The following is a 27,480-nucleotide window of genomic DNA, read 5'->3' as shown; positions in this document are numbered from 1 at the left end:
GCAAGATTCCCCCCCCGAAAAGGTTACATCCTCCACCCCCAAAGTGGAGAGAATGAGAAACCGGCATCCCAGCTCATCCCTCCACTTTCACAAGGATGGCCCATTCATCCCAGCTTTTCATTCGCCAGCAGGCCCTTCTGGGGCCCTCAGAACAGCTCAGGGGCCTAGGCTGCCCCGGCTGCCCCCTCTGCCACCCGCTTGTCTCCTGCCCAAGGGAGGGGGGCCACTGGGGCCGTCAGTGCCCAGACAGCGTCAAGGCACAAGAGGGAAGAACCAGCGGAGATGGCTCCCGTCTGACTCAGAGCAGGGACCGAGACTCTTCCCGAGTCCCCCCCACAGGAGACTTGGGGGGCAGGAAAGTCTGAGGATGTGAGGCTGGAGCTGGGCTGTGCAGAAGGGAAGCAACGGCCCCTCTTGCGGGGCAGCTGCAGCTGCTCCTCATCTGGGAGGGGGGTTCTGCTCCTGCTTGCCGCTGCCTGGAGTCTCTCTCTAGCCAGCAGGGGCCTGGGGGGGGGGGGGCTCCCACACCTGGCATTGCAGGGGTGCCTCTCTGTTCAGCTCACCTGTCTTGCCGAAATAGCAGGGGGTCACTCTGTCCCAGGGGTCAAAGCAGCAGCCCAGGTGGGAACACTCGCCATGGCTGACCCGATGGGGGCCGCAGGGCAGTCGGTCTGCCAGCTGGACCACGGAGCACAGGCTGGTGCTGGGAGGATCCAGGACTGAGGGAAGAGAAGGCGGCCAGCCATGAGGACCCTGCAGCAGACCCTCCACTCAAGAGGAGTGCCCCAGACCCCTCTGCTTGTCCTTCAGGTGCCTCGGGGAAGCTGTTGCTCCATGGGCCACAGGGCCAGGGCCCCTCTCTCTGCCAGAGGCTGGCCCAAGCTCGGCTTGGACAAGGAGGACGGTGTCTCTGGAGCCTGCTGGAGGGTCGCTCCAGAGACGACTGGAACGGACAATCCCTGGGCCCCCACTGATTCCCACGAGGGGGCAGAGCTCGCAGGGGTGGCTGGCTGGCTGGCAGTACAGGAGGGCTGTGGGAGCCCTCGCTGTGTGAGCCAGCCGTTCCCACAGCCCACATTTGCAATCCCACGCTGACAGTCAGCAGTTTGCATGTTGCAGCCTCTCCGGAGCGACCCTCCAGCAGGCTTGAGTCAGGCCCCGGCCGGCCAAGGCTTCCCTTTGGGGAGGCTGCTCTGCTTGGGGTCCCTCTCTCCCAACGTCCCTGTGCAGCTGCATTGAGAAGGAAAGTGCTCCGGTGGGGTCCTACCGGAGGCTCCCTCAAGGGCCCCCAACCTTCCTGAGGGCAGCTCCCTTGCTCCAAAGCAAGACAGGACTCCCTGGTGCCAGTGGCGGCGGTGGCGGGTGGGACAGCGCAGAAGCTGGAGGCAGCCAAGGCCGCAGATGGCCCTCCCATGAACCCCAAGGTTGGAGCAGGGAGAATCCACTGGTGGATACCAGCTGGGCCAGGAACGTCCCTACTAAGCCTATGGAGAGCTTGCCCCAGTCTGTGTAAATTTCCCTCCCCAGAATGACACTGACCCAACACTACGGTGGGAGTAAATTCAGGATTCGCCCAGGGGTGGCCATGGACTCTTGGAAGCAGGTGATCCTCCCGGCCCTCCCCAGCTGGCTCAGCACCTACCCTGAAGCAGCAGCAGTGGGTCCTGCTGCTCCCTCCCCACCCCAGGGGGGGGCACGTTTGCAGCAGAAGACCCAGAAGCCATCAGAACCACCAGGAACCCGAGGGAGGCCATGCCAATCCGCATCTGCGTTGGCAGGAGGAAGGGAGGGGTCTGTTTCTGTTCCAGTTGCCAGGGCCAGGGCCAGGGTGGGCTTCTCCCACAGCAACAGTCCCCCTTTATGATCTCAGCCTCCCCTTCATGGACTGCAGCAGCTTTGGGCAACAGGCAGAAGGGCAGCGGGGCAGGAAGCCCCTTCTCCCCGAAAGGCCTGGGCAAGGGGGGCTGCTTGTCCCCTTCCACTCAAGGAGCCAGGAGGGAGCCTGCCCTCCTTGCCGGATGCAGGAAGGCAGTTTCCTGGCAGGCAGGCTGGGCCACAAGCCCCTGGTAAAATCTCCCTGTGCCCGTCCCAGCTTCCCTGGGCACCTGGCCAGGGATGGGCCTCACTCCCACGAGAGGAAGCCCTGCTCTCTCCCAGCAACCCTGGCGCCTGGACAAGGGCACGTCCATCTCCTCTCTTTCCCATCAGCTGTGCCCTTCGAGGACCAGGCTGCTGGGCCAAAAGTTGGGTACTCCTGCTTCTATTTCTGGGTATTTCAAAGGTGACAGAATGTAATTTCATTTCTTAAGAAGCAGAGTTCTCTTACAATGCTTCTTGTAACCCCACAGCAGCATTGGGGGCAGGAGGACCCAAGGAGCGAGACCCCTCCTCCTGCCCCCAAGGGTGTTACTGGCACAGCATGAGGCCCTGAAGGCGGGATCCCACAGATGCATCCCAGGTGGCACAGGCCGCTGCAAGGGGACCCCCGCACCCTGTGGTCAGCCAGGGAAGCCGCCCCAGAGATCCAAGACGAAAGCCTCTGCCCTACCTAAACGTGGCTCTGGGCACCTCAATTCCTTTTTATAGGAGGTCATTCGCCCATCAGGTCTGATGCCCTCGATCTGGACGGTCGTCCGATAGCTCCCGTCCTGGCGAGGGAGGAGCCAGCGGTCATCTCCTCGCTTTGGGGAAGCGGCAACCCAGCTCACAAGCTCCCTCCCGACCTCTCCACCTTTGGTGACGGCAGCACCAGCTTGCGAGATCTTTGTTCCCCTGAGCCCGTGACTTCCTGGGGCCGGGCACTAATGGAGGGCCCTGATCCTCCAGTCAAGGATGCTCCAGAACTCTTTCCAATCCTGGAACCCCCTCTTTGGAGGGGCCACCCCTGCTCCGAGTCAAGCATCCTGATTCGAGCAACCGCAGCGAAGCCACTGGTTGCAGGCAAAGGGGAGCCCAGCCCCTCTGAGTCAGGGGCTCCTGCGCTGTTCTTATCTTCCACAATTCCCTCCCTCTGGAAGAAGGCAGAACCAGTCCTGATCTCCTTCAGGGCGATTCAGCTATTCCAGGAAGGCTCTCAGGCTAAGTGCTCCCAGCCCCTTCCTTAGGTCCTTGTCTCTGATCCTCCTGTTCCGGTCTGGCACGCTGGCTGGGACAGGACACCGTCCTTGAGGAAGGCCAGACCAAAGCAGAGCTGAGTGCAGCAAAACTGCTTCCTGTGATCTGGAAGGGGCACTTCCGTTAACGCAGCCCACAAAAACGCTGCTTTTGCCTTTCCTACCACTTCAGTCTGCCCCAGCCAGCAGGCCCAACAGCTGGAACAAGGGCTGTTTTGAGGGCAACCTCTGAGAATCCTGGCTAAGAAAGGCTGTGGGGAAGGCAAAGGAGAGGACCATCCGGGGCTCCAGTCGAGAAGAGGGGATGCAGAAGCAGCCGCCCGCAGCATGCCCAAAGACTCACGCCCAACAGTCCACAGAAGTCCTGCCCAGAATTCTGACCCCGTTCTCTGGGCGCTCCCTGGCTGCGTCCCCTGCTGCCCCGATGGATGGGGAGGGGGTCCCAGCGAAGCCCTGTTGGCTGGGAAACTTGGAGACCTCCAGCCGGTGGTCTCTCCCACCCTGCGCCCAGAAGCCCCATGCTCACTTGCGCCTTGGTGTAGCATCCATCAAGGGCCATCTCCACTGCCACGGAGCCGTCTGGCTGAGTGGTCACCAAGGTCCCGCAGGCGGAGTCGTTCTTCAGCAGACGGGGGGTCCCTGTGGGGTCTGGGGATCGGGGAAGAGGCAGCAGCGTTGCTAAATTGGGTACCATCTCCCCTCCTGTCACCCCTTTGAGGTGCGCCAGGTCAGGAACCAGGATCCACAAGAAATGCTGGAACTCTCTTCTGGGGATCCTTGAAAGCCCAATCAGTTTTCCCTGCCAGGCTCGTGAAGGTGAAGGTGTGGCTGGCTGGCACTCCTTTTGAGAGATCTCTTCCTCTTCTAGGCCCAATTTATGTCTGGGCAGTCTCCAAGGTCATCTGGGTGCTTCTCCACACGGCCCCAGTTTGTTTATTTCCAGCTGCGAGGCTGGCAGAAATCCCCCCCCCCCACCCTCTAATACACTTGACTTCCATGTTGGGGCGGGTTCTCCAGGAATCTTGGCCTGCTCAAGGATAGTGTGGCTGGCTGTGTTCACCCAGGCTTGGCAGGGCAAAGCACCTATTCTGAAGCTGGAAGGAAGGCAAAACACACCCAGCAGTTCTGATCCACGTCAGTTCAGAAGATAAACCCAGGCAAGTCAGTAATTCGGCAAACCAGAGTCTGGTGTCTGATGGTTCCCATATTGTACACCCAGCCAGTGGGAAGTGTGAATGGGGGTGGGAGGAGAGCTAACCCCCACCAGTCTGGGCCAGGCTGCTCCCTTCAAGATTGCCCCTCACCTGAGAAGTGGGGCGGTGACCCCGGGCCCCCTCAGGGTGGCCGCCCCTCGGAAAGCCCAGCACAGCCTGTGCCCGGCAGGAGCCTCCAGGGACACCCAGCCCGGCCTTGTGCGGGGCTCCCTAAGGCAGAAGCATCGCCTCCTGCCTGCCAGGGGAGTTTTCTTGCATGCGAGAGACAGTCGGATCGTGGGTCTTTCACAAGTGTGTAAGTGAGTGCAAGGCAAACTGAGGCACAGGAGACTCTGATGTGCACAAGCACACTTTTGTTCCTGCCTGCCAGCCTTCCTCCCCACCACTCCAGGGCAACCTGCATGCAAAATTAAACTTTTAAAAATATCGGCAGAAAGGTTTTGGAACACGCAGAAGCTGCCGGTCAAGTAGGACATTTAGCAACACGCTGGTTTCGCTGATAAATTCCAACAATATTTGTTTTTAAAATGGCTGCATAAGGGTGCACAGCACCCTGGGTGGTCAGCTGCTTTCAGGCAGCAAAAGGCCCCATTACAAAAAAGGAGAGAGAGAGGGAGGGAGGGGGAAGCAGCATCACCCCCAGAAGTGCCCAGAGTGACCTCAGCTATTCCGGCAGAGGGAGCCTGCCTCTCCCCACCCCCGCCGGCTCTTCCTCCGGAGCAAGGCAGCCTTCCCCGCCTGCGGCTCAGCCGCTTGGAGGGTTGAGAAGCTGGCCCCACACCTGGCCCCCCTTTCATGCCTGGGGCCCCACTCCCGCAACACGGCGCAGCGGAACTGACCGAGAAGCCTGATGACTGAGGAGGCCACCCTGGGCCTGGGCGTCAGCAGGATCCGCATGCGGCCCTCCTCGCAGCTCCGTAAAGAAGCCCCCCAGAAGGCTGCCCCGTTGCCCAGGCCCACCTGCAGGGCCCTCAGGAGGAGAAAGAGGAGGCCAACAGCCGCAGGAGCCATCCCGAGTCAGAAGGGGATGTGCTTCCTCCCCAGCTGTGCTTCCAGGTGCCAACAAGTGCCTAGTCCTCAGAGAGGCTTTTATAGCCCTGGGGGAGGGGCAGACATCGCAGGCACCTGGTAGGGAGGGGGGAGGGCTGTACTGGAGATCAAGGCTCCAACCCAGATGGAGGGCCTGGATCCCTGGGCCGGGCCAGCACCTCCCCTGCTCCTGAGGAGGAGTATGGAGGGCTCAGCAGCAGGGCCTTGCAGGCCTTCTCCTGAGCAATGCCCTTGGCTCTTCCTGGCAATTGCTGGATTGTTGGCTTTATGTTTTGCTTATTGGTGGTGGGGGGATTCCTTTGTTTACTAAAAACACTCTGCACATGTGCAGTACACCTTCTTTTCGTTAAGCCTGAGAGAAAAAAAGCACTCTACATGTACTCGCATTGCATTTTGTGCATAGACAGTGTCTCTCCCCTTCCTCTTCCTCCCTGACAGGGCCTTCCTTTAGTTTGCACAGGATAGACCCTCTGTGCATGGCCAGGAACCACCTTTCTAAAACATTCCTTTAGGAAAGGACTCTGCAAATGGTGTTCTGAGAGGGCACTTTCTTTTAAACATTCTTTTAACCCTCAGTTATTCTCTGGGAAAAGCACTCTGTGTATGCTCAGAGGTAAGATAACTTTAGACTTTCTTCAGAGCTTTTGTGCATGGTCTCCCCTCCCCACGTGGAGACTGAGAGGAAGGTTTCTCTCCCTGAGTTTACAATCGATCATTTGGCCCTGGGGAGCAAACCAGGGATCCAAGTCAGGGCAGGTATATTTCCTCAGTCTCATGTCAACTCTCCCCTGCAGACCACAGGGAGAAACTGCATATGCACAGAGGAAGCGCTCTATTTCAGAGCTTCCTGTTCTTCCTCGGGAGGCTATTGTTCCTCCAGAGTGAAAAAAGCACTGTATATTCGGGCCTTCTTTCAGACTCCGCAGGAGACCCTCCTCAACAACTCTGTCCTTTTGGATGTTTTCTCATATTCCGTTTGACCGCCCCGGGGGAGGAAAGGGGTAAAAACCCCACAGGCAGGCGAGCGAGTGCGCACCACACTCTGTCCATGCCCAGAGGGCCGCTTTTCCTCTGCGGCCTCCCTCCGAGACCCTCCCCGCCTGCTCATTGGCGCCCTCCCTTGGTCACGCCCAGCTGTCCCTGTCAGCCGCTCATTGGCAGACGGCAACGCAGGGGGCGGGGTCTGTGCTAGGGCGCCGGCAGAGCTAGGCGGGGTGGGCGTGGCCAACGGACGCCTCGGAGGCGCCAACCAAAATGGCGGCGGCGGCGGCGGCGGCGGCCGGGGGTGGCGGTGGCCGCGGCAGCCCCTCCATCGCCGCCGCGGCTGCCCCCCTCTCGCTCGCGCCGCCCCCGGACCGCTTCTCGCTGCTGGTGGTCTTCGGCGCCGGGGGCGGCCGGCCCGGGCTGCGCAGGGCGGTGCTGGCGGCCGTCAGAGCCGGTGAGGGGCGCCGGAAGTGGGGGAGGGGCGCGGCGGGGCTTCCCCTCCCTCCGGAGTGGGGGCGGGGAAGCCCCGCGTCGGAGGGGGCCCGGGCGGGGGTGCGGGGCCTCCTGGGGGCCTGGGCCCCGTGCCCGCGCCTCCTCCCTGGCGGCCGGGCGCTCCCTTCTCCGCCGGCGCGGGAGGACGGGGCCCGCTGGCCGCCGCTGCCCCGCGGGCCGGGCCGGGCCGGGGTCTCCTTCGGGCGCGCTTTGCCGGGGCCTGGAAGGCGCGTCCGGCCTCACAGCCTCGAAGCCGCGGGTACCGAAGGGGCGGGCGGGCCGGTCCCCGGAGAGGATCCCCGCTCGGCTGCGGTCGGAGAAGCGGGCGGTTTGCGGGGCTCGCGCCTCCGGGGCACTGGAGTGTTGTTCCTCCTGGGCGGCGGCACTGGGTCTTCTCCCCCGGAGCGCCCCGAGAACGGGCTTCGGGCCGGAGACCGGGAGAGGGGCTGCGCCGGAGCGGAGGACGAGCCGACCCCAGGCCTGTCGTTTTGAGAGGGGGCCAAGACGGGCCCGGGGCTCTGGGTGAGGCCGCCCATCCCAAGGGCGTTCGGGAGCCTGGAGGGTGGTTTGGCGTTCTCTCTCTCTCTGGCCGAGGCTTGCAGCCGCGCTCGCCTTTGGAGCGAAGATCGCAGCGAAACCCGGTATCAATCAGCGCGAGCGTCAGCCGAAACGCTCTCCGCAGCCCAGCCGCTGCCTGCCGAATCGCCGGGCGGTTAGGCTTGGCCTTCCCTTCCTGAATTCCGGGGATTGGGGCTTCCCTGCCTGGGGGGGGGCGGTTCTGCCAGGTGGGGAGAGGGCAGCAGAGGAGGAGTCGGAACTTCGAGGCGCGCTCGCGGCGGATGTTTGCCAAACACCCAGCCATCTGGATGTACCTGGGTGATTGAGGAGGCACACAGATTGATGGAATAGGGAACACAGGTGTTAAGGGGTGGCAGGATCACTGTGGAGGGTGTAAAGTCAGTGCTGAAGGTGGGAGGCACGAACCCTTTTTCTCCAAGGGGTGATGCTGCCCTGGCCTCTCTTTCTCCTGGTCTGCTCTGGCATCCCCTTTTGCTCTGCTTGGTGGTCATTTTGCTTATGCAGAAAGTGGCTTTCCAGTTCCTAAGGAAAGAGCAGTTTCGTCCTTGCAGGGTGTGTGGACGTGCTTCCAAGCACCCATCTAGCTCCGGGACTCTTCCCAGCCCCCGCTTCACCAGGGTAGGGTGGCCAGGAGCAGGGTCATTGGGCAGCCCTCCTGTTTGCTCCCCCTCCCACGCAGGCCTCCTGTGTGCAGGCGCATGTGTCGGCACGGGCTGCATTGATGGACGGGAATCCACATCAGCCCTTCAGGAGCATGTGGCATCTTTCTGACTGAGGCTGGGAGAAGTCCATCCGTTGTGATTTATGTTGCTTTTCTGACTGTTTTAGTCCAGGCGGCCTGTGTGGTTTTACCTTTTAACTGTTTTTATGGTGTTTTGGTTTTGAACACTGCCCAGAGACCATTGGAGTTAGGTGGCTATAACACCTTCAGATAAATAATAATCTCTTTAAGGCAGAAATGAGTGCTGATTTCTGGAACTTCTTCTGGGGTGGGAAAAGGAGTGCCCTAGGATCACTGCTATGGGGATTTGGGATGTGTCTCCCTGATACTTCCTTAGTTTTGCTAGAAGCAGGAATTAACTGGCATCTGTGGAATCTGGGTGACGACAGAGTGTTGCTCCAGATGAGATGGAAGAAGCATTTTTAAATGTGCAAAGGATGCAGAAGGCTGGAAGAGAGACTGAGGCATGGTGGTATTTCCTGCCGGGAAGCAAGCTGGACTCCGATAATGGAGCACGGTTAATTCAGGGAGGAAGTTGAGGTCATAACTGCTGGGCTCCGTGGGCTGTTTGGCATTCCTGGTTCACTGTGTGATCTCATCACTGCGTGATAGTTGGATTTTGTGGTGCAGCCGCTTGAGGGCACCGTAGGAGGAGATGGACTGGAGCGTTAAAAGGGCAGCCCTGGCTTTTGAGCTCACTTTGGACCGCGGCCTCCGTCCACCCTTGCTTTCTGCTGAGAGGCTGCAGAGGCTGCCTTTGTTTTTCCACCCGGGGTGCGGTTGCTTCCTCTGCCTGCTACAACCCCTCGCCTTTCTTCTTTAAGGAAAAGCCACGTCTTGGAGCAAATCTTGGAGCAAATCATTGAAACCAGTGTTTTGGTTGGGAAAGAAGGGATAACGTGTTGCACCGGACTCCTCCAAGACAGTGTCCCTGGGTGCGTTGGGATACAGTGCCCCCCCATCCTCTGCACCTGGAACATGAGCTGGGGAGGGCTGCTTCAGCTCGTCTCTTGGGGTATGTCCTGGACGTCTGTCGACTTCCCCTGTTTGTTGCAGCCCCTTGCCCCACATTTCGAGCTGCTCTGGAGCATCCCCAGCCCTGGGCAGTAGCTGTGGGGGAAGCAGAGGGGGGTGGGTGCCAAGGTTGTTGTGCTTGTTGGGATGATCCAGTTGACCTTGAAGCAGTGGAACTTGTTCTTGTCCACTCAGGAGTTGCTCCCTCGTGCTGGGGCTGCAGTGCCACGCTTTGCACGAAAGAAGCCTTTTCCTCCCAGGCTGGCAGAAAGAAGAAGGGGACGATTCCAGCCAAGTGAAACCAAAGCAAGCCGCCAGGTAGCCCCATTCCTGGAGGAGGGCCTGACCACTCCTTCCCTTCTGGAAGTGTTTTCAGAGAGCAAATTGCTCCCAATTACTCCTGTTTCCCCTGGAGGCCCAGGAGATGGGTGGTTTCCCAGGGCTGGAAGGCCTGCTTTTTTTTCCTGGGTGCATCTGAGTCACCTTGGCAAGGTGCACGGAGGCCTGGAGCCAGGGCTGTGTGTGCACCTGTTGGATGCCTCTCTTCTGGCAGACTGGATGAAAGGCCTTGCCCTTGCCTGTTGGCCGGGAGATGTCGCGGTCGGTGGCTCATCCTTCTTCCGGTTCTTATTTGGACCTTTGTTTTCATTGATGAAAAAATGGGGGAACTTTGTTTCTCACAGAGGTGGGAAAAGGATGAAGTGTGGGAGGTGGAAGAACTGTGGCCTGTTTGCTTGCTTTCCTTATAGATTTATCAGATTTATATAGCTGCCCATCTCGCAAACATGACTCTGGGCAGCGTACAATAAACAGTTAAAATGATTAAAATAACAGTTAAAAACAGTTAGACACAAATACAAATTAAAATAAAATTTAAAAACATTAAAAAAACCTGCCAGCAGTGTTGTTCTCTGCCCAACCCAATATATTTATTTTAGTATTTCTCACAGTTGCCTACTCAGAACATCAGAACAATCGATGGAGGCTGTTATGTATGACATCTCTACGTTAGGAAGTTCCTAATTTAAGCACTCAGGTCATCTGTAGCTGAGCTTACGAGATCGACTTTGTGCAAGGACAGACCCACAGTCAATTCTTTGAACTGTCTGCTGAAAAAGAGGCCGTGGGGGCAGGAGAAGAGAGAGTGGGACAAAGCGCTCCGCTGAGGTGGGCGAACGGAAGCCCCACTGGGACGGGGAAGGGCTTCCCTGACTGACTGACTGAGGCTTCTGATCCATTGCCGGCATTCCTCTCACCTTAACGTCGCCTGAAGCCATAATGGCTAGAAGCTTGGTGTCGTTTTTTGGTTGTAAAGACAGCAGCTGCTCTTCTGTCTCAGTCACGGACAGCTGCTTGGTAGATGCCGCTCGGCTGTATTGGTGGTGCTTCCTCTTGCGCCGCTCCCGGTCCCAGAGCGTCTGCGGTGTGTTCCACGCAAACGCTGTCCTTGTCAGGCCGCGCTCTTGTCAGCTTTCGGCTAACAGCTAGCATAAACCTCTGCAGGGACAAAGGGAGCTTAAATCGTCTGACTCAAAGGCCTGATGGATCTGGGTGCCTGGGGAAAATGTTCTGCGTTTCCATTCGGTGATGCTGTTGAGGCCCCGGCTGATCTGTGGGATACAGTGATGGCCGAGGCAGATGCCCACAACTGCTCCTAAGAGCCTGCCTTCCTCTTAGGGGGCCAAGTGGGCTTCTTGGTTTGCAAGGGAGGTGGGAACCCCAAAGTTGATGGGAGGTGGGTGGGATGGATCCAGCAGGGAGGGAACCTGTCTGAAGGGCCACTTGTGCTGCGCCGGCCCAAACAGGCGGTGCTTCGCTTTTCATATTGGGCTGCATTTCCTCCACAAAGAAACTGCAGCAGGCCTCCTTGCGAGGAATGCGTATCCTTGCTTCCAAACAGAGTTGACGGGATCCGTCTTGACTGGGACACCAGTGTTGGGTCAGTGTACAGGCCTCCTCTTGTCCTGTTATCTGAATTCCCTCTGGCTTAGAGATTTGGAGGGCGTGCCCTGGGTATGGAGAGAGAGGAGGGTCACTGCCTCTTTGCCCGACACCTGTCCTTCCCCACTATTAGATCAGCTGGTGTAGGACTGGCCCCATAGTTGAGGGAGAGGATCCGGGCCTCTTCATGGCGGGACATATTCCTTTCTGCTGAAAGGAGGCAGTCGTGAGCTCTGTGCTGAGGAAAACCTCTTCTGACGTGGATAAGCGTGTGCCTGAGGGAGGGGAAGGATGGCGGAGCAGTCAGGCTTCTCTGGAAATTCCTTGGAGAGGAAAGTGGGCATACCTTATGACAGCGTTTTGGCAGCTTTAAGCTGTGTGGACTTCAACTCCCAGAATTCCCATGTGCATGCTGGCTGGGGAATTCTAGGAGTTGAAGTCCACACAGCTTAAAGCTGCCCAGGTTGAGCAACACTGCCTTAAAGGGAGAGTGGGTTGGATTCTGCACTCTTTGTGGAAAACAGGAGAACAGGGAGCCTTGCAGTGAGAGCGAGCAGGGTTGGCTCTGTCAGCGCCTCTTCAGTATCAAATGCGGGTGGCGAAGACTCCGATTACCAACCAGACAGCTAGAAAGAAACATACAAGAACCACTGTCACCACGCCCTCGTGCAGGCTGAGCAGGAGAGGAGGGAGGCTATCAAGAAGGGTCATGATGATTTGCAAGCAGGTGTACCCACCTGCCAGCAGCAGGATTTCTCAGTAGGCGCTCAGCTCAGCAGGGTGCTGCAGAAGACCATTGGTCATAGTTAGTTCTTGCAGAAGGAAAAGAGGAAACGAGGAAGAGGTCTGCACGCTCCGGAAAGATGCGATGGCCTTGAAGATCAGGCTAGCAACCAGGAGACCGGGAGTTCTAGTCCCGCCTGAACCAGGAAGCCAGCTGGGTGATCTTGGGCCAGTTGCGCTCTCCCAGCCCTAGGAAGCAGGCCATGGCAGACCACTTCTGGAAAACCTTGCCAAGAAAACTGCAGGCACTAGTCCAGGCAGTTGCCAGGAGTCAGGACTGACTCGAAGGCACACAACAAACAAACAAACACTATGAAGAGATTGTGACAATCCCAGTGAAGGAAAGAATCAAGTCTCTGACCAGGTAAAGGTCTTTGTTTCCCAGGGTAGCGTGGACTCCATGTTCTAGTCCCGTAAGGCTTCCATCTCCATGGAATGCATATCCATTTCTGGAGCTCAGCTTGTGCTTTCAGCTGGATAGAGGAGCACCATGGGCCACAGACCCTGTGAGACGTTGTCACTGGTGTACAGCGACAGGGGAAGAGCCAGCTCTTCCAATCAAAGAGACAGCCTTGAAAGGGCACAGGATAATTTGGAGATAGAGGGCGAAGCTGCTCTATTCCTTCCGGTGATTTCTCTCCAAGCTTTTTTTAGGGCCACTTTCAGGGTTTATCTCTCTCACAGTCTGCACTGCAGGCTCCTCCAGTGAGCAGAAAAGCAATCAACTGTCTCTTTTTCATGGGGATCAGTTGCTGCTGTGTCCCTCTTTCAAGCCTTGGCTCCACACGTTCCTATACATTAACTTGTCTGATAGCAACATATTGTCACACTTTCACAAGGTGCCAAATTCTTAAAGGTGCAGAAACCCTGAAACTTTCCTTTACCTCAGATTGGTAAACAAGTTTTCAAGTTTTTGCCCATTACACATGAGGTTTGGTTTAAGAGGCAGTAGCTAGGGATAATGAGTTTAAAAACAGAGCTGTTTGACTAGGTTTAAAGATTGTTATGGAAGTTTGGCTAGGTTTAAAAATTGTTATGTTAGCACCAAAAATTGAGAGATCTTTTTAGTCTCCCATAGCCGTAGTTTCTGATAATGCAATAAACTGAACTTACGCCAAATCCCCCTGCAGCACCCTGTTCTTTTGTCTGTTTGTTTTGCTTTGTTCTGCTTGTTGCATGGGTGGGTCCCGTGTCCTTTATAGGCGCCGCTCTCTGGGTATGCTGCTGGTTGGCGGAGATTTGCATGATTATAAGCTGCTCTCAAACATTCCATTTCTGGGAAAGGGGATCCAGAAGGTGCTGGATAATAATCTGAATAATTGTGATTTTTTTTCTGGGCTCCATTCTTTTGGGCTTCTGGTTGGGATATGGACCAGAAATTGCTTTGGTCACCTGATGGTTGACCATGATGGCAACTGGATATAAAGATTGCTCTTTCTCCTGTACAGCTTGACTAATTTTTTGATACCCCCCAATCAGGATTTGGCCTTGAGAGGGCTACGTTACAATGGTTCTATCCCACCTCTTCCGTTCGTGTCCAGAAGTTCATGCCTGGGGGAGCAGTGCTTGACGTGTGGAGTCCAGACTTCAGCCTGTCCCCCTCGCTGCCAGTTTCTACATGAGGCCACTAGGGAAGGTCATTCAGACTTTGGGAGTGGGATGCTGCCAATGCCAGCAGCATCCAGGTTTGTTTTCTTCAAGGCCGTTGTCCTCCAAGGAAGAGGTTGATAGCAAGAACATTGCTTTTAAATTTAATAATGAGAACAAGCTGAAATTAAATCCAGGCAAGACCGGCGTGCTGTTGGTCAGTGTCTGATGACGGTGGTCCCACCTGTTTTGGATGGCGCTTCCCTGTCCCTGAAGGAAGTGCAGACTGGCAGCCAGAGAATACTCCCTGATCCTCAGCTGCCCCTGGATGCACAGGCAGTGGTGGGGTCAGGAGCACCTTTGCACAATTACGTCTACTGCATCAGCTGCAACTCATCCTGAGTTGGTTGGATTTGGCAAGAGTTACACAAGCCTTGGTTACATCCGGTCTCAATAGCCCATTCCCAACGTGTTGTGTGTGATGCTAACCTTAAAAGGGGTAAAAAGCAGCATTTAGGCTGCTAACCCCTGCGAGGTACAGAGAACATGTGGTACCTGTACTGGAAGATCCCCACTGGTTGCCATTGGCTTCCCTGGTGCAACTCCAGGGGTTGGTGTGACTCCTCAAAGCTGCAATTTCTTTAGAGTGTTGCTGTTTCAGGGACTTCCTCTCCCATTATCAACCTGCCTAGTAGTAAAACTCTCTTTCTGGAGAGGCCCTTCTCTTGCACTGCTCTCGTACTAAGGAGTGCCCTCCCTCTCGTGGGTCCCCGTCTTTCAGGCTGTAGAAAACCTATAAAGATGCATCTCTTTTGAATTTAGTATCTATTTTAATGTTAATTTTAAACTCTGCTAGCTAATTTTTATATTGTTTTTAAAAAATTGACTACCTTTCTTGGGTACTTGCCAGAATAAAACAATGGGGTGGAAATTAAATAGATGAAAAATAAAAGCTGGATTTAGGTGTGCCTGAGGGAGAAGCTGCCTGTTTTTGCTTGACCACCCCAAGCCTTGGGGTTCAGTAATGAACCATCAGGCCCATGGGTGGCAGGTAGCTGATTCAAGGGGCCATCCTGGGAGGAGAGGGGATGAGGGGATGGCCAGGACCGGTGTCAAGGGATGCTCTAGGCTGTTCATGAGTCTCTGGGTGGGTCTGAAGAAGCAGGCAGGGGGTGGGAAGCCCGTGGTTTCTGTCCTCGAAATGTTCAGCATCTCCAGCTAGGCCTGATTAGGCTTTTTGGTAGGGTTTGTCCCGTCCTCCTATTCCACTGGAGTGATGTGCCTTGAAATGGGGGCTTCTCCGCTGTTCAGATGGACACTTTTGGCAGCCCCATCAGTGTTTCCGTGCACCAAACTGCAGTGCAGAGCCAGGTCATGCGTTCTGCAGGAGTGATATCAGCCCCTCCCCTCCCCCGCTTAGGCCAGGCTGGACCGTAGGCCCTTCCTGCTTTCCCTCCGGGCCTTCTCCAGCTAGCGGAGGCTGGCTGATTCTGAGCGCGTGTGTGCGTGTGCACTTCCTTGTTTTAGTCGGTAGGCGCTTTGCCTTCAGCATTACTTTTGACACCGTGCAGCTTGGCTCTCCTGTGTAGCCAGCCACAGATTCTGGGCTGTGTTGTCAGATCGCATGGACATCCCCAGGGATGGAAAAAACTTAAGCCCTGGGTGTCGGTTCTTTCCTGTTACTGGAGACGTGGCAGCAGCTCCAGAATCAGGTGGGCACTTCCCAAGGCCTCCCCTCTGGCTTTGGCGACACTGAGCGCCTTTTCTGCGTCAGCTGAGCTTCGGGTCTCTGAAGGAGATCACACCAAGCAGAGAGGCTGGGCAGGCGCTTTCGGTACATTTAGCCTTTTGGCAAAGGCTTCCTGCTACGGGGAGCAAGGAGGGTTTCTTTGGGGTGCGCTGGAAGCCGGCGGCACGCAAAACGTTCTGCATTCCAGACGCCCCTTCTGACCTCGCCAGAATTGTTCTGAACCTGAAGTGGGGCTGTATGGTTGGAAGTGCTCATTCTGAATTTGAAACCGCTTTAAGAAGGTGTAGAATTCCCCACTGGTAATTTACCTATCTGATCGGCTGTGCTGCAAACTAGACACGGCAATACAGTAGCATCCAGGTTCCCTTTTCTCTTGCTGCTCTTTTTAAATCATGACAGCAGATGCTTTCTTTGCTGATCCGCAAGCTCCGCTGAAGGGCCTCCTGGCCCACGTGCAAGTTGTGAATGCTTCACACAGACAGAGGAGCAGAAGACTAAGCAAAGATGCCGCGCTCGGCCAGCCTGGCACTTCCTCCCTTGGCGGAGGTGGTTCCCTTTTCTGCCCTGCTTCCTCCCTCCGGACTCCAAACAGGAAACGGCTGTCAGAAACGGTTCTTTTTCTTTGCAGAGCCATCTGGCTCTCCTGTTGCTTTCCTGGTGTTTTAGGCCGGTCCGAGGAAAGAGAGAGGAACCCAGCCGGCACGTGCAGTGTGACTTCTCCGTTCGAGAGGCAGAAGCCTCATAAAGTCCAGTAAAAGCCCGGTCAGGCTGATTAAAGTGGCAGCCACCGCAAAATCGTATGCAGTCACGGCAGCTGGAAGGCCACAGACAGCATCACTCTCCCCCTGACCCAGCCGAAGCTTTTAAACAAAATGTGTGCGTTGTAATAATGGTGCCACGGAAAATGCATTCTGCAGGACTGGCACCGTGCAGGAGAGGGGGGAAGCCCCTTTGCTGAGCAGTGGCTTGATAGCTGCTTGTTTTAGAAATCACTTGCTTTTCATTGCAAGCAGCACTGAACAATAGAAAGATGGTTCCATCGCCTTGGTGGGAGTTTAGTTGTTACTAGTCAAGTCAGTATTGCTTTCTGCAAGCTCACAGAGTAGCCAGTCTAATGAGGACCAGACCTCAACTCTGATTTCTTGGACTTCATTCCAGGGCAGATGTCCAAATTTGTCTGAAAGTGTGACTCCAGTGACGTCTGTAGGACAGATGAGATGCCCAAAGAATGCCTCAGTCTCCTGGAGAGCCTGTGTGGTAGGCTGTGTCTGTTATGTCGAGTTGTTTCCTTGTGACGGTTTGGCCCCGTGCGCTGGAGCTGTGAAGGCTATTAATTCTGGAGACTAGTCTTTTGAAGTTCTCGCCTGGGGATTTAGAGTAGCTGCCTCTCTAAGTTGATTTTTTTTTTTTTTTTTGCTTTTGCTGAATTTGGTCTTCCAGGTAGTGCTAGATTCGAAGTAATCCTGATAGCCACTTGATTGTTTAAAAGAATTGCAAATATCGTTTTTTTTAGTTCGAATTTTTTTAACTGGAGAAACAACAAAAAAGATACATCAGTGATTATACAGCAAAAAAAAATCTGCATTCATTACAGTGGTTATTTAATTTATTTAATTTTATTTTTATCCCACCTTCATTTTTTTTAATAAATAACTCAAGGCAGCAAACATACCTAATATTCCTTCCTCCTATTTTCCCCACAACAACAACCTTGTCAGGTGATTTGGGCTGAGTGGGAGTGACTGGCCCAAGGTCACCCAGCCAGCTTCCATGCCTCATGCGGGACTAGAACTCAAAACTAATAGAAAAGTATAGCCATCTAGTACCATTTTAAGATTAATCCAGTCCTTAAATTTAGCATTAAATCTGGACTAAATAGAAACCCATGGATCTACTCATTTTTAGAATATAAAGCAACATTTGATAACAAACATATATCCATTCCTTAACATCAAGAGAATAATTTATATAAAATTATTCCATTTGTCAAGTTCTAGGCTCAATAAAGCCAAAGCCCTTTATAACATTTCAAATTCCTTCTACATTTTTAACTGCTACATTTTTTTCTGAGGACTGTGTTAACATATGCCCTGATATGAAACCAAATGGGAGCTAAGGCTGGACAAGACTAAATCATATGAGTTAAAGAACCTTTAGATTTCTTAAATGCCAACACACACAAAAAAACTGATACCTTGTTCTTAATTCTGTAGAAAATTGAATTATTGGTATCTCTTCAAATGTAAATTCTCTTAGTAAAGGTAAAGGTTTCCCTTGACGTAAAGTCCAGTCGTGTCCGACTCTAGGGGGCGGTGCTCATCTCCGTTTCTAAGCCTTAGAGCCGGCGTTGTCCATAGGACACTTCCGGGTCATGTGGCCAGCATGACTCACGGAACGCCGTTACCTTCCCGCCGAAGCGGTACCAATTAATCTACTCACATTTGCATGTTTTCGAACTGCTTGGTGTGCAGGATTCTCTTAGGATCCTAGAATTCCAGGTGTCTCTGAAGCTTCTGAGGCACCTGGACTGTATTGTTTTGTTAGTACAGGTTTCAATTGTATATACTGCCAAGTGGAAGCAATTAGTAAATGTGGTCAGTCCATAATATCTCAAAATCCTTAAAACAACTATATACATCAACGAGTGTAAGATATTTGTCCCTTGTTTGGCTCAGGATTTCTAGTAAAACCTCTTTCCATTACTTATCAAATTCAGATTATTGCTCAGGATCAATTTCTCATGTGATTCTGGGCCAAAGTTTAAATGTGTACCTATCTAGCAGCTTTCAAAGCTGGAAAAGGAGTTCATGTTTACCGTAACAACCACAGAACTTCCCAGGATTTCAAGGGGTTAGAGATGCCAGACCGTTTTCAAAAGAAATAGTGAACATGACACACGTTTATTTCTGGATTGAACTCACAGAAATAAAAATGTTTGGTTCAGTTGAAAATCCGGTAAACTAAAGTCACCCATTGTGTTAGGGCAACCTCAGTTTAGTCCCCCAAAACTGAGGGGTCTCGTTGTTGTTCAGTCGTTAAGTCGTGTCTGATTCTTTGTGACCCCATGGACCAGAGCAAGCCAGGCCTTCCTGTCCTCCACCGTCTACTCAGATTCATGTTCATTGCATCGGTGATGCTATCTAACCATCTCCTCCTCTGCTGTCCCCTTCTCCTTTTGCCTTCAGTCTTTCCCAGCATCAGGGTCTTTTCCAGTGAGTCCTCTCTTTGCATTAGGTGGCCAAAGTATTTGAGCTTCAGCTTCAGCGTCTGTCCTTCCAATGAGAAGTCAGGGTTGATTTCCCTTAGGATGGACTGATTTGACCTCCTTGCAGTTCAAGTGACTCTCAAGAGTCTTCTCCAGCACCACAGTTCGAAAGCATCCATTCTTTGGTGCTCAGCCTTCCTTATGGTCCAACTCTCACAGCCATACATCACCACTGGGAAAACCATAGCCTTGATTATACAGGCCTTTGTCAGCAAGGTGATGTCTCTGCTTTTTAATATGCTGTCTAGGTTTGCCATAGCTTTCCTCCCAAGAAGAAAGCACCTTTTAATTTCATGGCTGCAATCACCGTCTGCAGTGATCAGAGCCCAAGAAAATAAAATCTGTCACTGCTTCCATTTCTTCCCCTTCTATTTGCCAGGAAGTGGTGGGACCAGATGCCATGATCTTAGTTTTTTTAATGTTGAGTTTCAAGCCAGCTTTTGCGCTCTCCTTTTTCACCCTCACCAAGAGGCTCTTTAGCTCCTCTTCACTTTCTGCCATTAGGGTGGTATCGTCTGCATATCTGAGGTTGTTGATATTTCTCCCAGCAATCTTAATTCCGGCTTGTGATTCATCCAGCCCGGCATTTCTCATGATGTTCTCTGCATATAAGTTAAATAAGCAGGGTGACAATATATAGCTTTGTCGTACTCCTTTCCCAGTTTTGAACCAATCGGTAGTTCCATGCCCGGTTCTAACTGTTGCTTCCTGACCCGCATTCAGGTGTCTCAGGAGACAGGAAAGGTGGTCCGGTACTCCCATCTCTTTAAGAATTTGCCACAGTTCGTTGTGATGCACACAATCAAAGGCTTTAGCGTAGTCAATGAAGCAGAAGTCGATGTTCTTCTGGAACTCTCTTGCTTTCTCCATGATCCAGCGGATGTTGGCAATTTGGTCTCTCGTTCCTCTGCCTCTTCGAAACCCAGCTTGTACTTCTGGTGGTTCTCGGTTCACGTACTGCTGAAGCCTGGCTTGTCGGATTTTGAGCATGACCCTGCTACCATGTGGGATGAGCGCAATTGTATGGTAGTTTGAGCAGTCTTTGGCATTGCCCTTCTTTGGAATTGGGACGTAAACTGACCTTTTCCAATCCTGTGGCCTCTGCTGAGTTTTCCAAATTTGTTGGCATATTGAATGCAGCACTTTTAACAGCATCATCTTTTAGGATTTTAAATAGCATAGCCTATAATAAAACATTTCTCCGTAATTTATCTTTGTAAAAACATCTAATAGGAATTAACAGTGGAATTCCTCTTAAAATATATATTAGTCTAGAGGTAATGCTCATTTTGATTTTATTAATGACCTTGCCCTAGAGACTCTGGATGTTTTAACCACTTATATCTGCAGTAGTCATATCTATACATTTAGATATATTCAGTTGAATATATTGTGACATATTTTGAGAAAAATAGAAATCTAGGTATTTTATGAATCCCAGTTTCTTACAGTTGTCTGTGGATGCCAAGGGGAGCAGATTAGATTTTTTTTCAATTGATACTATAACCAGCAATATATTGATAATATATTATCAATTTTCAATTGATAATATAACCAGCTGGATAATTTAACCAGCATACAACCACATTGTTGTATAGCTTCAGTAACTAGTTTGTGATACTAAATAGTTATCTGAAAAAGCCAACATATAGAAACAGTCTATATTCAGGATCCACTGCTACAATACCTTTAATGTCTTGAGATTGTGTGAAAACGTATCCTAGATGTTCAAGAACTAAGTTAAAAATGAAAGGAGATGGGCATTCCTGACAGGTGCCACAATGTAACTCAATAGGTTCAGAAACAAATCTATTTTTACTAAGTCTAACCACAGGGTAAAGATGCTAAATTATAATTAAATCAAGGCACAAAAGATGGTAGAAACCCTAATCTTAAAATATATAAACTCAGCCTGAACCATATCAAAAGCTTTTTCAGCATCTAACAAAATAAAACAGCTCTTACATATCTGCTGCCGTGTCCAGAATATCTATCACCAAGGAATATTGTCAGATGCCTGTGTATTTTTTATAAATCTAGACTGAAATTGGTTAATTATGGATGGTGTTACAAGCAACAATGGTGGTCTATCATTTGCAGATCTCTCTGGCTTTAAGATTATAGGCCTCACAGAACAAAGAACAGAATGTTTTAAGAGTAAATGACTCATTTTAACCTCTAATAATATAGGTGCCAATAAATCTATAAAAGTCCTATATCATGCAGTTGGGAAGCCAGCAGGACCATGGATTGTCTCTATGAGAAATTTAAAAAAAGCTGACAATTAGTAGATTCTGTCTCAGTATGAAACTGGTCGTCATTGGCCTGAATTCCAGAAATAAAATTTATTGTTTTGCTATTTCAACTGAAGAGCCAATAACTTTCCAGCTTTATCTCTTGATTCCCAAGAGTTCTGATTAATATTCTGAATGTTTAACTTGGTTGCCACAAATACTTTACAGTATAGAATTCATCTGTGGGATTTATGGCATAAGACAAAACTGAGTCTTTAGCCATTTTTTCCAACTGTACCAGAAGAGCTCTCTACAGATTTTTTTTTTTTTTTGGCAGAGGTGAAGGCAATTGTGGCTCCACAAATAAATGCCTTAAAAGCATCCCAAAGGGTTAATTTATTGGTAGAACCTCTGTTTATTTTAAAGACAAGTTTCCCTTCTATATTCCACTAAAGAGGGATCTCTTTTTCAGGCATCATCTGCGATTAGCTGGTTTTTAGTTTTTAAATTCAGTTCTGTACAAGCAATCTCAAGGTGTGACGAATGCCAGCTGTCTAGTAACTTTCTTCCAAAATACCTGTTTCCAGCACCTCCCAATTTTTCAAAGTGTAAGTGGATTTTTAAAAGTTTTCCTGTCCAGTTGAGAATCTAAAATAATACTGAAAATGTCAGCAGCAATTAATAATTGATAAATTACAGAATATATCTAGAAAAACATTTATGAAGAATTTCAGGAGTATTCTTAATGGAGCCATAAAAGTTAATCAAAGCAGTAGTGATATTAGCTATCTTTACAAGCAAAATAATAAAATACACTTCATTGTTGTCACAATGCCCATATTCCACGGCAATTTTGGAGTTGCTATTAAACAAAATAGCGACCCCGTGTGTCTTATTTGAATGTCTATAATCTACATTATAGATATTCAAATAAAACACATGGGGTCGCTATTTTGTTGGGGGAGGGCAAAGCCCTCTGCCGAGCAGGGTTAAAAAAATGCCAGGCCCACCAAGCAACCTGTTGCCTTCATGGTTTCAGGGCGAAGTTGCGGGGAAGGGGCACGTGGCTGGTTTTGCCATTACAGCTCCAAAAAACACGCTCCTGGAGCGCATTCAGGGTGTTGCTCATCTGCTGGGCTGGGACGAGGGCCCTCTTCCTTTCCGCCGGGGCTCCAACAGGGAGGCCCTGAAGGGCTGGCTGGGCTTGGCCTGTGCAGCTCGGCATTCTCGCGCAGTCAGATACGGCCACAGCCAGCGTGCCTCGAGAGCCAGGGGCCCCATGTGAAAGAGCGCCATCTTGGCCCTCAGCGGGCACAGTTTGCAGTGTTCTGTATGGACCTGCATCACCCTGCAGGTGGGGCGGGGACAGGAAGTCTGGGCCTGGGCGAAAGCGGCTGGTTCTGCTGCTGGTTCTGTGGCAGAGCAAGTGTGTCTGTGTTGTCTTGAGCGGCTGGTGGTGCAGCCTGTCGTTTGTTTTGATGGCCTGAAACGGCCAGGGGTTCCGTGAGCGCACAGGACGTTTGTGCCCACTGCCTGAGAGAGAAGTGGCCCCTCTGGAGCAGCAGTGGCTGGATGGGCTGATAATCAGGAAACGGATGTCCACAAGGCAGGCAGCCCAAAGGCCCAAGCGGAAAGCAGAGCAGAAAAGCATTAAGGGGGAAGGAGCTGGATTTGGCCGTGGCCCGGAAACAGCCAGCCAGTTCCCAAATCTGACGGGGTTGTCCGCATCAGGAAGGGCAGAATCCGCCTCCCTGTCCTTGCTCTTCCTCCATCCCCTTCGGTTACGGTGATTTCATTGGAACTCATGCAGAGGGGTTGGGGGGGCAAAGCCCTCTTCCAAGCAGGGTTAAAAAAAATGCCAGGCCCACCAAGCCATCGGTTGCCTTCATGGTTTCAGGGTGAATTTGCGGGGAAGGAGCGCACGGCTAGTCGGATGGGCCCAGCGGGCTGCTGCAGCGCTTTCCACAGACACCCCCTTTGTCCCCAGGTGCTTCCAGCGGGGGACGCTGATTCTCTGGCTTTTCATGCCGCAGAGGGCTTCTTACGCCTCTGTGCCATCTCTCTCTCTCGTAGGGATCCGTTCTTGGGATATCAACCTTGCTGCCTGCAACCTTGACCAGCAGCTCAAGCTCTTCGTCTCCCGCCACTCTGCGACTTTTTCGGATATAGTGAAAGGTAAGGAAAGGGCTGAGAAGCTGCTCCTGGGGGCATTCGGCCAAGGAGCCTCTGGGGAGCCGGCAGAGGCCGTGGGGAGAGCTCGTCCAGCCCTTTGGGGCCTGACTGGAGGATCCCGGGGCCTGATTCCTCTGCCTTGATTCTGGTGGGGGCCGCAGGGGGCACTGGTGCAGAGAGGTTGAGGGGCAGGGCCTGAAGGCCTGCGTTTGGACTGTGTTTGAGGCCTTGTCCGTTCCCACCACGCGTCGTCCCCGTGCCCCTCTCCATCTGTGCTGCAGAAAGTGTGTGCTTTAGAGTGTGGGCGTGGCCAAGCCAGCTGTCACACCTGGAGTCAGTCTGGGCAGGCAGTGGCAGGAGACGACGTCGTGCTGTGGTGGTTTCTCTGGAGTGTTCCAAATGATGCTCGATTGGCCGTCCTTTATTTGGCACCTCTGTGTAGGTTTTCATCTCTCTCTTTTTAATAATAATTTTTATTGAAAGTTTTAAAAATAATAAAAGATAATCAAATTCAGTAGAGAGAGAGAAATTGAAAAGAAAAAGAATAGAAAGTGCAAGGAAGGAAAGGAAAGGGAGGCATTGCCCTTCCTCACTTTCACGGGTTCAGTCGCTCAGGGTCTCTCAACCAGGGTTCCGCGAGAGGTCGCTACGGGCTCCCTGGGAGATCAGGATTTATTTAAAATGTATTTCAAATAAAGGCAACTTCACATTCAAGAGGTAAGTTTCCTTCTTCATTTTCAGTTTAAGATCACTGTTAATGCACATATACAGGCCTCCGCACGAAACGAATATAATAATTTTGTAGCTTCTGGCCTATATTTGAGCCTGAATGGGCAGGGGTTCCCCAAGGCCTGAAAAATATTTCAAGGGCTCCTCCAGGGCCAAAAGCTTGAGAAAGGCCGGGTTAGGACCTGTTTGGCCCCAACTAGGGGCCGTGTCTTGAAGGTTTTCCTTGAGATGGTGCCCCCCATCCTTTCTCTTCTGACTCAGATGTAGAGGACTTGCTGCTCTCTGGAGGACCAGATGCCATTTTGAAAGGGAGAAAGTTTTGGTCATGCCTCTAGCAGGAGCTGGCGCAAGTATTCTCAGGTCCGCTCCCTGAAGGAAACAATCCTGGTTCTTTGCAGTACCGCAAAGACTCTGCCGTCTTCCAAACAAGGCAGCCTTCCACCTCTCCCTCCAGCAGATTGAGAGACATTAAAAGGAAAGGAAGAGAGCATATAGAAGCCACCAGGCGGCCTGATGGCCACAGCACCCCTCTCGCAGCCTGTACTTAAAAGTTGCCTCCTTGTGAGGTTCTTTCCTTGGCTGTGTGGCTTGTAGCTTCTGCTCTATCTCCACAGTCCCCAGGGACCAGACCAAAGGCTTCCCGGGCCAGTGTCCTGTGGCGGCGGTGGCAGGAGCAGCAGCCGTTCTCTGTGGGACGGCCAGGCCCTGGTGGCCCAGACTAGCGTGGGCAGAGCGCGCAGGCTACAGGCCCTGCTTGCACGTGCCACCTGAGTGCTTGGCTCCAGTGTGTGTGGACTCTGCTTGTATTGCCTGTGGATGATTGCGTTTTCTTCCATGGTCTTGAAACCACGCTGTTGTCTGGATTTGGCCTGGCATTGGCTGTGTGCTCAAAAAAGCAACCAGATAATAGCTTCCTTTGCCCACAAGCCCTCCAGGGCAGAGCTGTGTCTTGTTTTTCTGCATCTTGCCCCAGAAAGCAAAATTTTATTTCATGGAGAAACAAAACGACTCTTTTGAGAGTTTTTAGCCACTCCCTAGTCAGCTGCTTAGACTTGCCAGCTGCTCTTCTTGGAAAAGAGGCACAAGGCCAGTCCTCCCTCCCTCCCATTTTCTAGTATAGGATGGAGAACCTGCTGAGCTAGAACTCCCAGCATCCCTTGCTGGAAGGCTGAACCGGTGGGGCTTCTTGGCATTAGGGTTCATCAGCACCTGGAGAACTGTGGCTGCCCACCCCAGAATTGCCCGGCCCCCTGCTTGGAGTGGAACCCGCACCACGGGATGTGACTACAACCCCACGGGCGGCTGTCCAGCCCCCATTTGAATGCTCCCTAATTCTCGGGACTTGGCCTTCAGCCCTCCTAGCATCAGCTGCTGTCTTCTGGAGGGGCTTCCATCTGTTCGTGTCCTCCTTCACCTGAGACCCCCAAACTGGGCAGAGCCCAGGAGGAAGCCAATGAGCTGGGCATGACAGTGAGCTCATATTGTTTAGTAGTCCTAGTATTTCCGCAAAAACTCACCTTCACAAAACCGATAAACCATTTGTACTGAAAAGGCACAAAAGACTGAGCCAGAAGTTTGCTGCCTTAAATTACCTATATATGGGTTTCTCATTTGAAAGTAGTTTACTTGCTGGAATTCTTGTGTTGCATCCTCAATCTTCTTCCTAATAAATACTACATATCATGCTTGCTCTTTGGATTAAGCCTGCTTAATCCAGTCCAGTCAGGTTTGCTGTATGAGAAGTTTGACACTTCCCTGTTTAGAAGCCACGGGATTCAGAGAAAAGCTGCATCTGAATGAGGAAAGCCTGTTCAGCTATCGTGGCCTGTTGCTTCTGTCCCCACCCTGATAGTACATTCCATTAATGAGTTATGGATTAGCCAAAGTACTTTGTTCTGCATCTCTTACTGGTCAACTTCACTGGATAGGCTTGAATTCAAGAAAGGGAGTAATACTTATTTTTCCTCTATATGTCTTACTTGGGTAAACCTTTAGCGTGTCCTTCTGGTTAAACAAACCGTGTTCTCCTACTTCCTTTCGTAGTAATACCCTCTGAGATACCAGCAAGGGACCATACGTTGCGTTGAGCAAAACAGTTCATATCAGACTTCCAGTTTGGGTTTGAAACAGACTCACTTGACCATTCCAGAAGGGCTTTGAACTCCATATTGAAATGGTTGTTTTGAGTGCAACAGACTTATAAAATTGTTGAAATGGTGTGTCCCAAACTAGAAACAGCTGCTTCAGAGACAAATGAGAAATGTTTGGCACAGCTGTCCACTGTGGGCTTTACCTGGGGGGGCGAGGGTGCAATGGGCCAGGAGCAGCGTTCCATTCCCCTCTAGGCTGAAGTGCCAAGATGGGACAGAGGCAAAGTCGTCCTGCTCCCAGGCTGCTCTCAGCACCATTTGGCCGAAGAGAAACTCTGGCCTCACCCGGGGCTGGAACAGGAGGGGCAGCTTTCTCTCCAGCAGCTGTGGGCTCGGCCATTCTGGGGGTTCTCCGTGGAAGGGAAGGTCAGGCTTAGCTTTCCTTCCCTTCTGTGCGGCTGGCATGCATAGTGGGGTTGATCCTGGAACCCATCCTCATCGCTCCATCCATCAGCAGGGGGTGGCCACGGTCTTGGCCCAGCTGACATGCCCTCTCGGCTTCAGCGAGTCATCCGAGCAGCTGAGCAGTGAGGCTCTTGGCTGTTCTGCTTCAGGGCTTTGTGTTGGTGGGTTTGCAGCAGTGGCCTTCGAGCAGGGACATGCCCTGTGTGGGGAGACTCTCCTCACCCATCCCTGAGTTCTTTGTTGTGTTCAACTTGCTCTCAGAGGTCTCCAAAGTTCATTTCAGTCTCCAGGTTTGACAGTGTTGGTCTACTTTAGGGTCAGGGACTGACTGTTAATTACAAGTAGTCCTTGCCTACTGGCCACAATTGGGACCGGCAACTTGGTCACTAAGCACCACAGTCACTAACCATAACTTATGATTTTGTAAGCAAGTCTGTATTTTTCTGTGTTAACTCTGCTTGTCGCAAGGCAGTTGCGAAGCCCATGAATCATGTGACTGCAGGATGCTGCGAGGGTCTTAAACTCAAGGAGTTAAGTTAAAATAACTGGTTGCAAAGTTATTTTTTAGCACCACTTTAACTTCGAACAGTCACTGCATGAGGGGTTTTGCAGGATAATTTCAGAGGCTTTAGAAATACAGTTCTAGTTTATCTCAGAGCTGATCCTGTCATCTGTGAATCCGAGAGGTGGGGGGCACACCTTTGTATACCATTTGGCCATTTGCAAGGCCACTCCCTTCCTGCCCCCAAGCCTTGGAGACAGAAGAAGCAAAAGTCCACAGCAAAGGCTGTGGATGGTCTCAGGGTGATCCATCTGCATAGCTTTAGGTTGGAAGGAAGTGACATCTCGTCCCAGAACATGGGGTAAAGCCACAGCTTTTGGGTCCCTCCTGCAATCCCTTGCAGTTTTGTTTGAGGCTGGCTTGTCTGCCTGCTTGAGAGAGGGAGGGAGAGCTTGTGAGTTTCCATTTGCCTGTCCTCTGTGCTTCACACAGGACTTAGTGCTCTTGTGTCCCTTCTGCTGCCTATCTGGAACAGGGTGCAGAAAAGGGCTCACCCATGCACATGCCTGGTATTCCCCGTGCCAGCTCTAAGCGCTGCTGACTTAGCTGTGTTGGGTGACAGTTCTCTTCTGGCTGGAAGGTGCTGTGATCGGGGTCCAGACACACCCCAGCTCCTGAAACCACCGATGATTCCATGGCTGCACTGGGGGGCTGCTGGCTTCAAGGCACCATTGGAAGGGATAAAGCTGAGTAGAACTTCGTTCGTTCGTTCGTTCATTCGTCAAATTTCGCCAC

General features: G+C 52.1%; 1 protein-coding gene and 1 pseudogene across 1 annotated transcript in view; both read left to right on the top strand.

Annotated features, from left to right (window-relative positions):
* Window positions 1-6,611: 6,611 nt before the first annotated feature.
* MAP1S (microtubule associated protein 1S) overlaps window positions 6,612-27,480 on the top strand; it is a 32,418-nt gene continuing 11,549 nt past the window's right edge. Inside the window, exons 1-2 of the mRNA XM_063291014.1 lie at window positions 6,612-6,815; window positions 22,801-22,902. Coding sequence (XP_063147084.1) covers window positions 6,632-6,815; window positions 22,801-22,902 — 286 coding nt within the window. The 5' untranslated portion in view covers window positions 6,612-6,631. The remainder of the gene's footprint in view (window positions 6,816-22,800; window positions 22,903-27,480) is intronic.
* On the top strand, window positions 11,400-12,467 carry LOC134488613 (max-like protein X; annotated as a pseudogene).

This window comes from Candoia aspera, chromosome 1 (genome assembly GCF_035149785.1).
Source record: "Candoia aspera isolate rCanAsp1 chromosome 1, rCanAsp1.hap2, whole genome shotgun sequence".
Taxonomy (NCBI): Eukaryota; Metazoa; Chordata; class Lepidosauria; order Squamata; family Boidae; genus Candoia; species Candoia aspera.
Note: the sequence above shows the minus strand (reverse complement) of the source record. Positions and strands in the feature narration are given on the sequence as shown.